At 46.0% G+C, this 16,607-nt stretch overlaps 1 protein-coding gene across 3 annotated transcripts in view; it reads left to right on the top strand.

Annotated features, from left to right (window-relative positions):
• TNS2 (tensin 2) overlaps positions 1-16,607 on the top strand; it is a 257,661-nt gene that overhangs the window by 172,649 nt on the left and 68,405 nt on the right. For all 3 annotated transcript variants that reach the window (XM_089691474.1, XM_089691476.1, XM_089691475.1), the window contains exons 6-8: positions 8,141-8,187; positions 12,585-12,756; positions 16,150-16,200. In XM_089691474.1, coding sequence (XP_089547600.1) covers positions 8,141-8,187; positions 12,585-12,756; positions 16,150-16,200 — 270 coding nt within the window. The remainder of the gene's footprint in view (positions 1-8,140; positions 8,188-12,584; positions 12,757-16,149; positions 16,201-16,607) is intronic.

Below are 16,607 nucleotides of genomic sequence, written 5' to 3'. Positions count from 1 at the left end.
ACTCTGGACTTGGCAGCAGCATGAGGAGGCGGTATATAGGGGCCCATGGCAGATTAGGGGCCTGGCAGCAGCTATGTGAGGCCCGTAATCTGCCTGCACCCTATGTCAAAAAATTAAACACACCAGCAGTGTGAAGAGACCTGAAAGTGGCACATGGCAGCAGAGTGTGGCGATGGAGACAGCAGCAATGGGAGGCCGTACAGGGACCCATGACAGACTCTAGACTTGGCAGCAGCATGAGGAGGCGGTATATAGGGGCCCATGGCAGATTAGGGGCCTGGCAGCAGCTATGTGAGGCCCGTAATCTGCCTGCACCCTATGTCAAAAAATTAAACACACCAGCAGTGTGAAGAGACCTGAAAGTGGCACATGGCAGAGTGTGGCGATGGAGACAGCAGCAATGGGAGGCCGTACAGGGACCCATGACAGACTCTAGACTTGGCAGCAGCATGAGGAGGCGGTATATAGGGGCCCATGGCAGATTAGGGGCCTGGCAGCAGCTATGTGAGGCCCGTAATCTGCCTGCACCCTATGTCAAAAAATTTAACACACCAGCAGTGTGAAGAGACCTGAAAGTGGCACATGGCAGCAGAGTGTGGCGATGGAGACAGCAGCAATGGGAGGCCGTACAGGGACCCATGAGAGACTCTGGACTTGGCAGCAGCATGAGGAGGCGGTATATAGGGGCCCATGGCAGATTAGGGGCCTGGCAGCAGCTATGTGAGGCCCGTAATCTGCCTGCACCCTATGTCAAAAAATTAAACACACCAGCAGTGTGAAGAGACCTGAAAGTGGCACATGGCAGCAGAGTGTGGCGATGGAGACAGCAGCAATGGGAGGCCGTACAGGGACCCATGAGAGACTCTAGACTTGGCAGCAGCATGAGGAGGCGGTATATAGGGGCCCATGGCAGATTAGGGGCCTGGCAGCAGCTATGTGAGGCCCGTAATCTGCCTGCACCCTATGTCAAAAAATTAAACACACCAGCAGTGTGAAGAGACCTGAAAGTGGCACATGGCAGCAGAGTGTGGCGATGGAGACAGCAGCAATGGGAGGCCGTACAGGGACCCATGAGAGACTCTGGACCTAGCAGCAGCATGAGGAGGCGGTATATAGGGGCCTATGGCAGATTAGGGGCCTGGCAGCAGCTATAGGAGGCCCGTAATCTGCCAGCACCCTATGTCAAAAAATTAAACACACCAGCAGTGTGAGGAGACCTGAAAGTGGCACATGTTTGAGGCATGATTCATGGCGGATTTAGTCAGTTGTGTCAGGAACTGGTGGTTTGAAATCCAGACTAATTCACGCCTGATTCATTTTCACAAACGTGAGTCTCTCCACACTTTGGGTGGACAGTCGTGTCCTCCGCGGAGTTACAATACCTCCTGCCGCACTAAACACGCGCTCCGATGCCACGCTACTGGCCGGGCATGACAGCCTTTCAAGGGCAAATTCAGCTAGTTGGGGCCAAAGGTCAAGTTTCGTTGCCCAGTAGTCAAGGGGATTGTCTACCTCGGTTGGCAGGGTGCTGTCCAAGTAGGCCCAAGCCTGTTGTTTGAGCTCCTGCTCCAGGTCCACCTGATGCTGCTGCTGCTGCTGCGGCTGGTTAGTAGTTTCCTCACTGCGCTGGTGAAGAAAGCTACTCATCATCGACTGCAGACTGAGGCAGCCACTGCTGGTGGAGCTGCCACTGCTCCTACCACCCCACCCCTCCCCTGCTGCCATGCCAGCGGAACGCGAGCGCACAGGGCCCACAGTGTCTGAGGATGGACGTTGGCGCACAAAGGCAGAGACCAACTGACTACATAGGTGGTTTTTATAGTACGTAATTTTGGCCTCCCTCTCAGCAGGTGTGAAAAAGGCCACCATTTTGGACCGGTAGCGAGGGTCCAACAAGGTGGACAGCCAAAAGTCATCCCTCTGTCTGATGGTTATTATTCGGCTGTCGCTACGCAAGCAACCGAGCATGCTATGGGCCATTTGTGCCAAGGAATGCGAGGGACTCCCTGCCTCCATCTCCACAGCATACTGCCACGGTGCGTCTGGGTCCTCTGTCTCCTCCTCCTCCTCCTCTACCAGATGCTCCTGCTCCTCCACTCCTGTCCGCTGAGTGGAAAAACCACCCATTTCACTCAATAATTCCTGAGCACAAATGTCCTCCTCTACCTCCTCCTCTTCTTCCTGTCCTGCCCCCACAGGGGTCATGTGGCGTTGAGATCTGTGCGCCACGTCTACCGCACCCTGACCAGCCATTGTTAACAGCATTTGTTCCAGGACGTGCAACAGAGGAATGACGTCGTTCATCCCATAGTCCTGCCGACTCACGAATAGCGTGGCCTCCTCAAAGGGCCTGAGCAAGCGGCAGGTGTCACGCATGAGCTGCCAATGGCTGACATCTAAGTTACACAGGGGAGTACCTTTATCCGCTTGTAACATCAGGAAATCGGTGATGGCCTTTCGCTGCTCGTAAAGGCGGTCTAACATGTGTAGGGTTGAATTCCACCTTGTTGCAACGTCGCAGATCAGGCGATGCTGTGGAATTCCGTTCTGCCGCTGCAGCTCAATGAGGGTGTTCTTTGCGGTGTAGGAATGGCTGAAATGCATGCACAGTTTACGTGACATTTTAAGGATGTCTTGCAGTGGGATGGTGGATTTTAGGAACCGCTTGACAACCAGATTGAACACGTGAGCCATGCATGGCGCATGGCACAACCTTCCTTGACGCAGAGCAGACACCATGTTCTTTCCGTTGTCAGTCAACATGGTTCCGATTTTTAGTTTGCGCGGAGACAGCCATCTGTCGATTTCTCTGTTCATTACACTCAGCAGTTCCTCCCCTGTGTGACTACGTTCGCCAAGGCATACCAGGTGCAGCACAGCGTGACACCGTTGCGCCCTGCACATGTGATATGCCGGTCGGGTAATGGGACTTGGCACGGGGGTGGCGGCTGAGGACACGGCGGAAAAAGAGGTGGTAGAGGCGGACATGCTTGCTGGACCAAGGACGTGCAAACGTGGAGGCAAAAGCGTCGTGACCTGTCCAAGTTGCTGGTGCGGCTGTGCCGGCACCACGTTCACCCAGTGGGCCGTAAATGACATGTACTGTCCCTGACCGTAGTTACAGCTCCACACGTCGGCGCTGCCGTGCACTTTGGCAGAGACCGACATGCTCAAAGACTGGCCCACCATCTCTTCTACATGTGAATGCAGGGCTGGCACTGCCTTTTGGGCAAAGAAATGACGGCTTGGCACTCTCCACCGCGGCGCGGCACAAGCCATCATTTCTCGGAAAGGTGCTGAGTCCACCAGTTGGAAAGGGAGGGACTGCAGCACCAGCAACTTGGACAGGAGGACGTTCAGCTTTTGCACCGTCGGGTGCGTGCTCGCAAACTGTTGTCTCTTGGATACGGATTCCAAGAAAGACTGTTGACGGAATCCGAGAAGAGGAGTAGCAGGAGAAGGAGCATCTGAACGAGCGGAAGATGCCAATGAGCGACAACTCCCCTCAGCAGAGGTGTTGGAGCCTTGACTGGCTGATAGAGGGCGATTGACGACGTCGGGTGACGGAGCAAGTAACGGAGCGGGTGATGGAGCGGGGGCTGGGGCAGGCAGAACCGCCGTATGTTTATCACGGTTTTCCCAGGCCACCGAATGGTGACGCTGCATATGCTGACGCAACGCTGTAGTCCCAACATGGGCCCCCTGGCCACGCTTGCATTTCTGGCCACATAGTCGACATACGGCTACGTTTACTTCCTCGGGCGGCTTGAGGAAAAATTGCCACACCACCGAGTAGGAAACTTTGCCCCCGCTACTCTTCACTGGCTGACTGCTACTTCCTCCGTGCGCACCGGCACCACTACTGGCCGTGGTGGTAGGCTGCAGTGGAGCTGGTGCTCTACTCCGTGGACGTTTGGCTCCACTGACACTGATGCGACCCTGCTGCTGTCTCCTGGGCAACCCACCGACTGTTTTGCTCGCTGCCAAGCTGCCACCCTCTTCTCCTGATGATGCGGAAGAAATTGCCTGATGACGACGAGGCTGCCAAGTGCGATCAACCTCCTCATCATCAAGTAGGGTCTCCGCCTCACTACTAGCCCCCTCGGCTGCGTCTGGGTCAGGAGACAGACCTGTCTCTAGACCGGCTACCGAGCCACTCTCCTCGCCAGTACTTGTTCGCTTGGCTGCTGAAAAGGCCGATGTCTCCCCCCGTTCCTGACCGCCCTCTGTTAGCTCTTCCTCACTGTACAGTGGGGCTGAGCCCACAGCATGCGATACTTCGCTTGGTGAGGGAACAGCAAAGGACAGGGGCAGGTAGAGGACACGTGATTTCAGTGGGCTTGGTCCCGGGCCATGCCAACTAACGGTTGTGTCTGACGTACCCACCGACCGTTGGCTGTAGGTGTCAGAGGTGACCTGGGAAGAGGAAGACGACCGAGCCAACCAATCAATGACGGCAGGGTTGTCGGTGGAGACACGACCGCTGGATGACACCGGGAGCACTGGCCTCTGGCTGCGAATACTGCTGCCTCGACCCCTTCCTCTGCTGCCACGTCTGCTCGCTCCTAAAACATTGCCTCCTCTGCCACTCCTCTGCATGTTGTCTGACATACTATTTAATTCAACGATTAGGTGTCCCTGAGTAACAATTCTCTGGCACTCAGTAACAATTCTGTCTGTCCCTGAGTATGAATTCTGTGGCCCTGAGTAACAATTCTGTGTCTGTGCGAGTAACAATTCTGTGTCTGTGCGAGTAACAATTCTGTGTCTGTGCAAGTAACAATTTTGTGTCTGTGCGAGTAACAATTCTCTGGCACTCAGTAACAATTCTGTCTGTCCCTGAGTAACAATTCTCTGGCACTCAGTAACAATTCTGTCTGTCCCTGAGTAACAATTCTCTGGCACTCAGTAACAATTCTGTCTGTCCCTGAGTATGAATTCTGTGGCCCTGAGTAACAATTCTGTGTCTGTGCGAGTAACAATTCTGTGTCTGTGCAAGTAACAATTTTGTGTCTGTGCGAGTAACAATTCTCTGGCACTCAGTAACAATTCTGTCTGTCCCTGAGTAACAATTCTCTGGCACTCAGTAACAATTCTGTCTGTCCCTGAGTATGAATTCTGTGGCCCTGAGTAACAATTCTGTGTCTGTGCGAGTAACAATTCTGTGTCTGTGCAAGTAACAATTTTGTGTCTGTGCGAGTAACAATTCTCTGGCACTCAGTAACAATTCTGTCTGTCCCTGAGTAACAATTCTCTGGCACTCAGTAACAATTCTGTCTGTCCCTGAGTAACAATTCTCTGGCACTCAGTAACAATTCTGTCTGTCCCTGAGTAACAATTCTCTGGCACTCAGTAACAATTCTGTGTCTGTGCGAGTAACAATTCTGTGTCTGTGCAAGTAACAATTTTGTGTCTGTGCGAGTAACAATTCTCTGGCACTCAGTAACAATTCTGTCTGTCCCTGAGTAACAATTCTCTGGCACTCAGTAACAATTCTGTCTGTCCCTGAGTAACAATTCTCTGGCACTCAGTAACAATTCTGTCTGTCCCTGAGTATGAATTCTGTGGCCCTGAGTAACAATTCTGTGTCTGTGCGAGTAACAATTCTGTGTCTGTGCAAGTAACAATTTTGTGTCTGTGCGAGTAACAATTCTCTGGCACTCAGTAACAATTCTGTCTGTCCCTGAGTAACAATTCTCTGGCACTCAGTAACAATTCTGTCTGTCCCTGAGTAACAATTCTCTGGCACTCAGTAACAATTCTGTCTGTCCCTGAGTAACAATTCTCTGGCACTCAGTAACAATTCTGTGTCTGTGCGAGTAACAATTCTGTGTCTGTGCAAGTAACAATTTTGTGTCTGTGCGAGTAACAATTCTCTGGCACTCAGTAACAATTCTGTCTGTCCCTGAGTAACAATTCTCTGGCACTCAGTAACAATTCTGTCTGTCCCTGAGTAACAATTCTCTGGCACTCAGTAACAATTCTGTCTGTCCCTGAGTATGAATTCTGTGGCCCTGAGTAACAATTCTGTGTCTGTGCGAGTAACAATTCTGTGTCTGTGCAAGTAACAATTTTGTGTCTGTGCGAGTAACAATTCTCTGGCACTCAGTAACAATTCTGTCTGTCCCTGAGTAACAATTCTCTGGCACTCAGTAACAATTCTGTCTGTCCCTGAGTAACAATTCTCTGGCACTCAGTAACAATTCTGTCTGTCCCTGAGTATGAATTCTGTGGCCCTGAGTAACAATTCTGTGTCTGTGCGAGTAACAATTCTGTGTCTGTGCAAGTAACAATTTTGTGTCTGTGCGAGTAACAATTCTCTGGCACTCAGTAACAATTCTGTCTGTCCCTGAGTAACAATTCTCTGGCACTCAGTAACAATTCTGTCTGTCCCTGAGTAACAATTCTCTGGCACTCAGTAACAATTCTGTCTGTCCCTGAGTAACAATTCTCTGGCACTCAGTAACAATTCTGTCTGTCCCTGAGTAACAATTCTCTGGCACTCAGTAACAATTCTGTCTGTCCCTGAGTAACAATTCTGTCTGTCCCTGAGAATGAATTCTGTGGCCCTGAGTAAGAATTCTCTGGCACTCAGTAACAATTCTGTCTGTCCCTGAGTAACAATTCTCTGGCACTCAGTAACAATTCTGTCTGTCCCTGAGTAAAAATTCTGTGGCCCTAATAACGTTTCTGTGGCCCTAAGTAACAATTCTCTGGCACTGAGTGAAAATTCTGTCTGTCCCTGAGTATGAATTCTGTGGCCCTAACTAGCGTTTCTTTGTCCCTAAATAACGATTCTGTGGCCCTCATTAACAAGTCTGTGTCCCTGAGTAATGGTTCTCTGTCCCTAAGTAACTTCTCTCTGTCCCCAATTCTCGTTTCTGTGGCCCTAACTCTGTCCCTGTCCCTAGTACAGAGCGGTCTGCCTCTGTTCAATGACTGCAGGCAAATGAAGATTTCCAAAATGGCCGCTATATATACCTCGACCATTACACAGTGCTGGCTGGCTGGCTGCTGATTGGCTGATGCGATCACATGTCGTTGAGGAATGCATTATGGGGCAGCGCGCCTTGTCTGCGCGCCTTCCCCGACATCCCCGCTCCGTCGCCGCACATGTCAGCCGCCATTTTCGGAAAAATTTCGATTCGCGCGTCCGAATTAGGCTGTTTTTCGGATTCGGCACGAATCGAAATTTTTCCGATATTCGACTCGAATTCCACTTCGGATACTTCGATTCGCTCATCTCTAGTGTGCACACTTATGCAACCATAATATTTTAGTTTTTAATTTTATTTCCCTCCACCTAAAAGATTTCAGTTTGTTGTTCAACTGAGTTGTACAGTTTATAGGTCACATTAAAGGTGGAAAAAGTTCTGAAATTATCTATCTTTGTCTAAGTTTTTTACATCACAGAAACCTGACATTTTAACAGGGGTGTGTAGACTTTTTATATCCACTGTAAATCTCCCCTGACAGTTTTTCTTTAATCCCATTGCAATCTTTTCATAGACCTCCTCATATCAGTAGCTCATTGTGAAAATGTCATTGGGATTTTTAATATGAGGAAGGAAGTGGGTAGCTTGATTGCTGACGAAAAAAGATATTTGATAGTAGCTATGTGCTGAGTTTCAGCTTCTATTCGGGATGTCATTTTGGTGGCAGATTTGCCAGTGCATCACAACGTCTGTTATGAAACCTTCCTAACTAAAGTGATACAGTTTTCCTAGCAGGAAACTGCTACAAGTTATTATTGCCATGTTTTGGCTATATCATGATCTTTGCTGTCACTGTTCCTGGGTAAACATTGTGAACCACATTTCACATGAGAGTTTTGCAATACTCTATGAACAATTTGGAAACTAAACGAGAACTGAACCCATTGCTGGGACCGATTAGCTCTTCATTGGCTTCTGCTGTAACTCTGCTTGAAGATTAGGAAAATTATCTCATTTTATGGGCTGGTTATGTAAGCAGCAAATAAACAGGAAACACAGGCAGATAATTTGATGGTATAGCTACAATTAGATTGCTGTAGGTTTTCCAGCTAATAGAAAAATGATCATTCCTAAACCACAATAAATATTGTATATATACAACTGATAATGCTTTATGTAATTCTAATTTGATGGCTTACTTTCAGGGGTCCACAAAATCTATCAGTGTTAAACAACGGAGCTCCCTCCCAAGGTAAGATATGCAGCATTGTTGACTAACACCAATACAAGGGCAAATTGTTAAAGCCCATCTGAACATTTAAATCAGCTAAATGGGTTCTAGGTACATATCACGGACTTATGCATGGGTCGAAATTCGACTGATTTTTCATCCGAAAATCAGACCTAAGAATAATCGGTCGATTTTCGCTCTGTTAGTGGGTCAGTGGCACCGGCCGATTTTCATGGTTCCTCCCCTTTTCAGTGATCGGGCATTTGGGAAAATTCGTGAAAAACTACCAATTTTTGATTCAATGATGGTCAAATCGTACGATCGTTTTTCCAAAAAGAATATGCCCATGAGCCGTGACCTGGAAGGAACAGAAGTTTCACCTGTTATATGGGGTGAACTTTATGACTTGGTCGGCCGATTCTCGAAATCATTGATGGCACCATTGGATTACCAAGCGAATTGCGTCTTTGATTTTCAGACGAAAAATCGTTCAGAATTCGACCCATGTATGGTTTGCATTACAGTTTATATTTTTAGAAAGCAGCCACAAACTGAGTAGAGAAGCCTGCCTACTGCCAGCATGCTGCAGTTAAGCACTCCTCTGTGTGTGGAAGCAGTGGTATCTCTGTAGCAGTCCAACACATCCCCTGCTGAGCCAGCGCTAGAGCTCTCCAGTCTGCAGGGAACAGGAGTTTTGCTGACTGAGGAGCTATAAAACAGGCTTAATGGTTAGCACTTCTGCTTTGGTTCTCAGTTCAAATCCCAACCAGGACACTACCTGCATGGAGTTTGCATGTTCTCCCTGTGCTTGTGCAGGTTGCCTCTGCATACCCTGGTTTTCTTTCACACTCCAAAGGACATGCTAGTAGGTTAATTGGTTCCTGTGTAAAGTGGCCCTAGTATGCATGTGTAGTCATGTGAGATAGGGACCTTAAATTGTAAACTCCTTGAGGGCAGGGACTGATTTACATAGTTACATAGTTAGTCTGGCTGAAAAAAGACAAAAGTCCATCCAGTTCAACCAAAGAAAAACAAAGTTATAATTCTATACCCACAGTTGATGCAGAGGAAGGCAAAAAAACCCAGCAAAGCATGATCCAATTTACTCCTGCAGGGAAAAAAATTCCTTCCTGATCCCCCAAGAGGAAAATCGGATATTCCCTGGATTAACTTTACCTATAAATGTTAGTATCCAGTTATATTCTGTGTATCTAAGAAAGAATCCAGAACTTTTTTGAAGCAATCCACTGAGCTGGCCAGAACCAACTCTTGAGGGAGTCTATTCCATATTTTCACAGCTCTTACTGTGAAGAAACCTTTCCATGTTTGGAGATTACATTTCTTTTCCTCCAGATGTAAAGAGTGCCCCCTTGTCCTCTGCGATGACCTCAGGGTGAATAGCTCTCCACCGAGTTCACTATATGAACCACTGATGTATTTATACATGTTGATCATATCCCCCCTTAATCTCCTCTTCTCAAGAGAGAATACATTCAGTTCCTCTAATCTTTCCTCATAGCTGATCTCCTCCATGCCTCTTATCAGTTTGGTTGCCCTTCTCTGTACTTTCTGTGATGTGATTATACAATATACTGTATATAAAAAGCACTGCCTAAATTGTTGGTGCTATATAAATACCTGAAAAAAATGTAATATAAAACCTGTTTGCAATGTAATCTGCAATGCTGGTGTCAGCTGAGGCCAAAAGTACAGTGGAAGCTTCATAGAGGAAAACTCTGCATTGCTTAGGAAATAAATATAAAGACACCCATACTAAGGTAAGGACATATCAGGGTTGATTTACTAAAACTGGAGCATGTAAAACCTGTTGCAGCCGTGCATGGTAGCCAATCAGCTTCTAGCTTCAGCTTGTCCATTTAACTTTTGACAATAAAACCTGGAAGCTGATTGGTTTCTATGCAGAGCTGCCCCAGATTTTGCACTCTCCAGTCTTAGTAAATCAACCCCTTTAACTCCTCTTGAGAACAGGATGTGCGGAGTTTAGCTTTAACAAGCACTATTTCTATGTATAGCTTGTATGCTGAATGGGCAGGTGACAGTGTTCTTTAGGAATTACTTTATAGCTTAAAGTGTTACTAAACCCAGGACCCTGCATTCACTATATCTGGTCTCCCACAGTATACACAGGGGTGTATTTACCACAAGGCAAATAAGGCATTTGCCTAGGGCGGCATCTTTCAGGGGGGCAGTGCCACCTCCCTAAAGATGGGATGGAAGAAGAGACACACACAGCATGGGGACCAGGTGGGATCTGAGAGAGGCTGTGGGTTGCTTGATGGTGTATGCTTCTCTCTCGCTGGGGTGGGGGGAGTTGCCAGTGTATGGGGGGCGGTGGTAGTGGAAGGCTCTCTCGGGTGGTGGGCTGGGGTGTTGTTGGTCAACATCAGGTACTCTTCATGGGGGAGCGGGGTGTTGGTCGGTGTCAGGGTCTCTCCGCGTGTGTGTGTGTGTGTGGGGGGGGGGATGATCTTCGTTGCCTAGGGCAGCACGAAACCTAAATACACCACTGAGTACACACAACATGGAAAGGCAATTATTTTAGTAAATATAAATACCTTTTCTCATCAGTAGTTAGAGCAGTGTTGTGACTTCTATCAGTGTCCAGCCCAGCACTGGTTAAAGCTTGTAGGGGGACTTTTTATTTTGCTCTAGGAGGATGCAGAACCCTTGACCTCTGTCTGGACAGTGCTGATCACATGCACTCTCCCAGGAGAAAAAAAAAAACCTCTCTAGCAATACACACCAAACTGAGCATGTGCAGGGGGACTCCACAGGATATGCTTATCAGGAGATAAGAGGGGGACACTGGGAGAAGGGGAGGATCAGAGAAGTCAGGATCAAACAGCCTTTTTACGTAATGCAGAGGATTAACCCCTTAGGTTCCACAGTGAGTATACCAAGCATGCTTTACTGCATATACAGACTGATTTTACTGTTGAGGGTTTAGTAACACTTCAAGCTGGGTATACACAAACAGTTTTGTTTTTTTTTCATTCAACCTGTGGGTTGAATGAAAAAAAAACTGACAGATCAACAGAGATGATGCAGGGATCTTTTCTGCTGAGATATTTTATTCTGATAGAGAGACATCCCCAGCCAGAACACACTGATCAGCCGATGCAGCCATTGGCTGCAAGCACTGATCGAAAGCTGGTTTTCCAGCAAGACTATTTGACAGAAGTCAGTTGTTGTCTGTAGAACAGACAGCTGTAAGCATGGACCAGAAGGTGGCCAGTTCAGCAGGTTTGTTATTCAGCCCGTGTGTATTGGGCTTTAGGCTATGTGTTATTTTGTTGGTGGGGGGAAGGTTAAATGTTTGTGCTTTTGGGCAGGGGACACTTTTCTAGTAGTGCTGAAGGGCTCTTTTTACTTCCAGCAACTTTAGGACTGTCATTTGTTCTTCTTAAGGGCTCTTTTATATGGGCATTGAATGTTGAAGCAGCCTTTGATGCACATTAACGCACCTATATTGTTAATGGGTGTGACTGACGCATTTCACAAGTGTTCCAGTTGCGCAGGTTCCACCAGTGATGCTCTGCAAATGCCCTGTGATGTGACCTTTTTTATTTATTTATTTTTTTTATAAGGCTACAATGGGAAATTATCATTTTTGATGCCTTACAACCACAGGCAGTTTACAGTGTGTTTACGAAGTGGTTGTGGCACATTTTAATAGAAGTGAATAGAGGCAGTTGAAGAGCTTCAATTCCTGCCGTATTCTGTATGTGTGTGTGTGTGTGGTTTTATTTTTTTGATGGGATACGATGTTTGGAGTACTTTATCGGACCATTTGGATTGCATACATTGCTGTATGGTTAAGGATCTGGGTGTGTTAATACACCTCTTCCATGGATGGTCAGATTCCACTCTAGACCAGAAAATAGTAAAAATAAATTGTATGAATATACCGTTTCTTACTTCTGAAGCTCTTACTTCTGGAGTAACAAATTAGGGGATTATTTTGGAGAACCAGTACATTGTTTGGACTACCATGTTTATGTCCCTTGGATGTTCCCTTCTGGAATTGAGAATTTCCACACCAACAAACTGTAGGTAGACTTTTGATTTTATTACTGGATTTCCTCATATGGATACTGTTCACATGTGCTCCTGATGAAAATGTTTGAAGCATTTCAAACGCGTTGAGCTAACATGTGGCTGTTGAATTGAATTATTGGTTGTGGTGCTATCTACAGTTTTAATATTTGTACATTGAAGTTTATGGTTTTAAGAACTAATTTTAATTTTGCTATTTACTATATGCCCAGAAAAAAAATCCATTGCTACAACAATTCATTTTGTTTCCTTTCTTCTGTGTCAGGGAAAAATGTGATAGGTGGATTCAATTTCAGCCAAGTGTTTAATTCAATATCTGAAATTTTTTTCTTTTAATTCAGGAGTTTCAGCCTGGATCACGTAATGCAGCGCAATTACGACCTAGATCTAACATATATAACGGAGCGTATCATTAGTGTCTTCTTCCCCACCAACCTGGAGGAACAGCGATACCAAAGCAACCTGCGAGAAGTGGCTAGCATGCTAAGGTCCAAACATGAGGACAAATATTTGGTAACTACTGATAATTCAGTACTGTATAGCATGGTAGTATTTACAGCAAAAGCATTTAATTGATTTCAGTACAAATCTTTTTCAGGTACAGTGGGGCAAAAATGTATTTAGTCAGCCACCAATTGTGCAAGTTCTTCCACTTAAAAAGATGAGAGAGGCCTGTAATTGACATCATAGGTAGACCTCAACTATGAGAAACAAAATGAGGAAAAAAATCCAGCCAATCACATTGGCTGATTTGGAAAGAATTTATTTGCAAATTATGGTGGAAAATAAGTATTTGGTCAATATCAAAAGTTCATCTCAATACTTTGTTATATATCCTTTGTTGGCAATGACAGAGGTCAAACGTTTCCTGTAAGTCTTCACAAGGTTGGCACACACTGTTGCGGGTATGTTGGCCCATTCCTCCATGCAGATCTCCTCTAGAGCAGTGATGTTTTGGGGCTGTCGCTGGTCAACACGGACTTTCAACTCCCTCCAAAGGTTTTCTATGGGGTTGAGATCCGGAGACTGGCTAGGCCACTCCAGGACCTTGAAATACTTCTTACGAAGCCACTCCTTTGTTGCCCGGGCGGTATGTTTGGGATCATTGTCATGTTGGAAGACCCAGCCACGTTTCATCTTCAATGCCCTTGCTGATGGAAGGAGGTTTGCACTCAAAATCTCACGATACATGGCCCCATTCATTCTGTCCTGTACATGGATCAGTCGTCCTGGTCCCCTTGCGGAGAAATAGCCCCAAAGTATGATGTTGCCACCCCCATGCTTCACAGTAGGTATGGTGTTCTTTGGATGCAGCTCAGCATTCTCTCTCCTCCAAACACGAAGAGTTGTGTTTCTACCAAACAGTTCTATTTTGGTTTCATCTGACCATATGACATTCTCCCAGTCCTCTTCTGGATCATCCAAATGCTCTCTAGCAAACTTCAGATGGGCCCGGACATGTACTGGCTTAAGCATGGGGACACGTCTGGCACTGCAGGATCTGAGTCCCCGGTGGCGTAGTGTGTTACTGATGGTAGCCTTTGTTACATTGGTCCCAGCTCTCTGCAGGTCATTCACTAGGTCCCCCCGTGTGGTCCTGGGATTTTTCTTGTGATCATTTTGACCCCATGGGGTGAGATCTTGCGTGGAGCCCCCGATCGAGGGAGGTTATCAGTGGTCTTGTATGTCTTCCATTTTCTAATTATTGCTCCCACAGTTGATTTGTTCACACCACGCTGCTTGGCTATTGCAGATTTAGTCTTCCCAGCCTGGTGCAGGTCTACAATTTTGTTTCTGGTGTCCTTCGACAGCTCTTTGGTCTTCACCATAGTGGAGTTTGGAGTGTGAATGTTTGAGGTTGTGGACAGGTGTCTTTTATACTGATAACAAGTTCAAACAGGTGCCATTGATACAGGTAATGAGTGCAGGACAGAGGAGCCTCTTAAAGAAGAAGGTACAAGTCTGTGAGAGCCAGAAATCTTGCTTGTTTGTAGGTGACCAAATACTTATTTTCCACCATAATTTGCAAATAAATTCTTTCCAAATCAGCCAATGTGATTGTCTGGATTTTTTTTCTCATTTTGTCTCTCATAGTAGAGGTCTACCTATGATGCCAATTACAGGCCTCTCTCATCTTTTTAAGTGGGAGAACTTTCACAATTAGTGGCTGACTAGATACTTTTTTGCCCCACTGTACATTACTCTTTAGACAACTACAGTACATTTAACAAGAATCTTAAAAAGATATTAAAAATCACTCTAAAATTGTAGTGACAAAGAACTGCTCATTTGCCCATGATGACTTTAGTAGAAATAGTTTATTTACCAGTATAAGTGGGTGGGGTCAAATTCTGAAATTCTCTCCTACAGGAGGTTAGGATAACCACACATTACAATGCAGTTGTATAATCTAACAGGATTACCAACAATTTAAATCAGAACTACACATCTGAGCACCACAAACCAAAAATTCTATTTAATTTTTATTATTCAAATATTTATGTTATATAAAATTATATGTTTTTAATATTCAAAGCAAACTCACTTATTCATTCATGTCTCTGTGATTTATTTTGCTAAAAAGTAATGATAGGTGATTCATGTAGCACAGGCGTGTCAAACTTAATTTCATCGCAAACTGCATCAGCATTATGGTTGCCCTCAAAGGGCTTGTTGTATCTCTAAGATTACATGTCCAGAGGATCCCCCCCCCCCCACTTTCATCTTTAAATCAGAAGTCAATAGTCCACCACCCTCTCTAACATCACATTGCAAACTTCCTAACTTCTGCTGCTGCCGGGAAGCAGCTGGGGACGGAGCTGGAAAGAAGAAAGTGCAGGGTCTGCAGGAGGACTAGAGGAGGGCTGAATTCAGCTGCTGGAGTCTGTTGAATTCTGAGACTAGTTTAGGCAGAGATTAGGGGGTGCTGCAGCTCACAGAGAAGTGCAGGATTTGTAGGAAAAGTTGTGTCCTCCTCTCTGCTGCCGACTGCTGTGATAAGGTGGGTGCAGAGACGAGGGTGGGCATGGGGTGCTTCAGCTGCAGCAGAGGTCTAAGGGCCACCTGAAATGGCTTGCAAGGCCTTGTGTTTGACACATGTGATGTAGCATTTACTTCCTGGAATCCATCTGCCCTTAGCTCAAGCATGCAGGCAGCATAGTGTGCTTAAGTGAGGAAATCCCTCCTCCCTTCCTGGGATGTATGCAATCATTTGCCCAGGTTTGGGAAAAAGGAAGTAACTGAAACAATGTAAAAAAAAGTTTAAAATAAGTAAATATGATATATCTATTTACTAATCCTAGCAGCGTAAGGATCACAAATAGTCAATGTTGATTTTAGAGAGTGAAGCTCCACTTTAAGTAGTGTATGAAATATATGAATTGGAATGTTCAGGTAAGTCCTGGTCAGGGGCGGACTGACAACTCATGGGCCCCTCAGGCAATAGGAGATCATGGGGCCCCTGTGTCCTTGTCCACACTGAAAGCACACCCAAAAAAGCCTATAAAAGGTATCAGGGGCTTTTCATGGGGCCCCCTACTGACCCCGGGCTCTCGGGCAATGCCCGAGTGCTCGAATGGTCAGTCCGCTCCTGGTATATCTAGTGTATATTGTACAGGCATTAGAATAGATTGAGCTTGATGGTCGTTGTGTCCCCTTTAATATTACTTATTATTTTTCTGCTGATAATATGCCTGTAAAGTCTTATATACATTTACAGGAGTGTCCATGTGTTTATCAGCTGCTATGAATTTGCTTTTTCTCGGAAAGGATTACACAAAACTACTGCTCAGGATGAGGCTGCTGTTTGTATGGGAGCGTAAATAAGAACATTACTGTGTCACATGCAAAGTCACAATATCTGCAGTATGTATGTTTGGATTCTAACTAGCATGTCGTCTTTTACAGCTTTTTAACTTATCCAAGAAAAGACATGATATCCGCAAGCTCAACCCAAAGGTACAAATATTGGTTATTTGATACATGTGCAGTCAATACATGTGCAGACCAGGTCATAGTTGGCCCACTGAGTCCAAGGTCACAGTCAGATCTCATAGATACAGACATTCAGCACCTAGGCACTCCACCTTTCCTCACTTTCGCTTCCAAGCATTCAGTATCTAAACTGGTAACTGCTGGTCTCCGGAGTTGGGGAGGACGCTTACACAAGACAGTTATTGGTTTTAGTTAGTGTGTCCTGTTATAGAAAAAATGAGTATTCTGTGAAAGAAATGTAAGTCACAAGTTAGTAGGACCTCACTTACAACTGCACAGTAGCTAAATCCTGTTGACCACTTGGCCTACAAAGAAATCAGGTCTATTATAATCTGTTATTTGATTACATGCAAACTCTGCTGCTTGGTGTC

This window comes from Staurois parvus, unplaced genomic scaffold (genome assembly GCF_062004578.1).
Source record: "Staurois parvus isolate SC_StPar_1 unplaced genomic scaffold, SC_StPar_1.0 ptg000562l, whole genome shotgun sequence".
Classification (NCBI taxonomy): Eukaryota; Metazoa; Chordata; class Amphibia; order Anura; family Ranidae; genus Staurois; species Staurois parvus.
The sequence above is the reverse complement of the archived record's forward strand: the minus strand, read 5'-3'. Positions and strand labels throughout refer to the sequence as shown.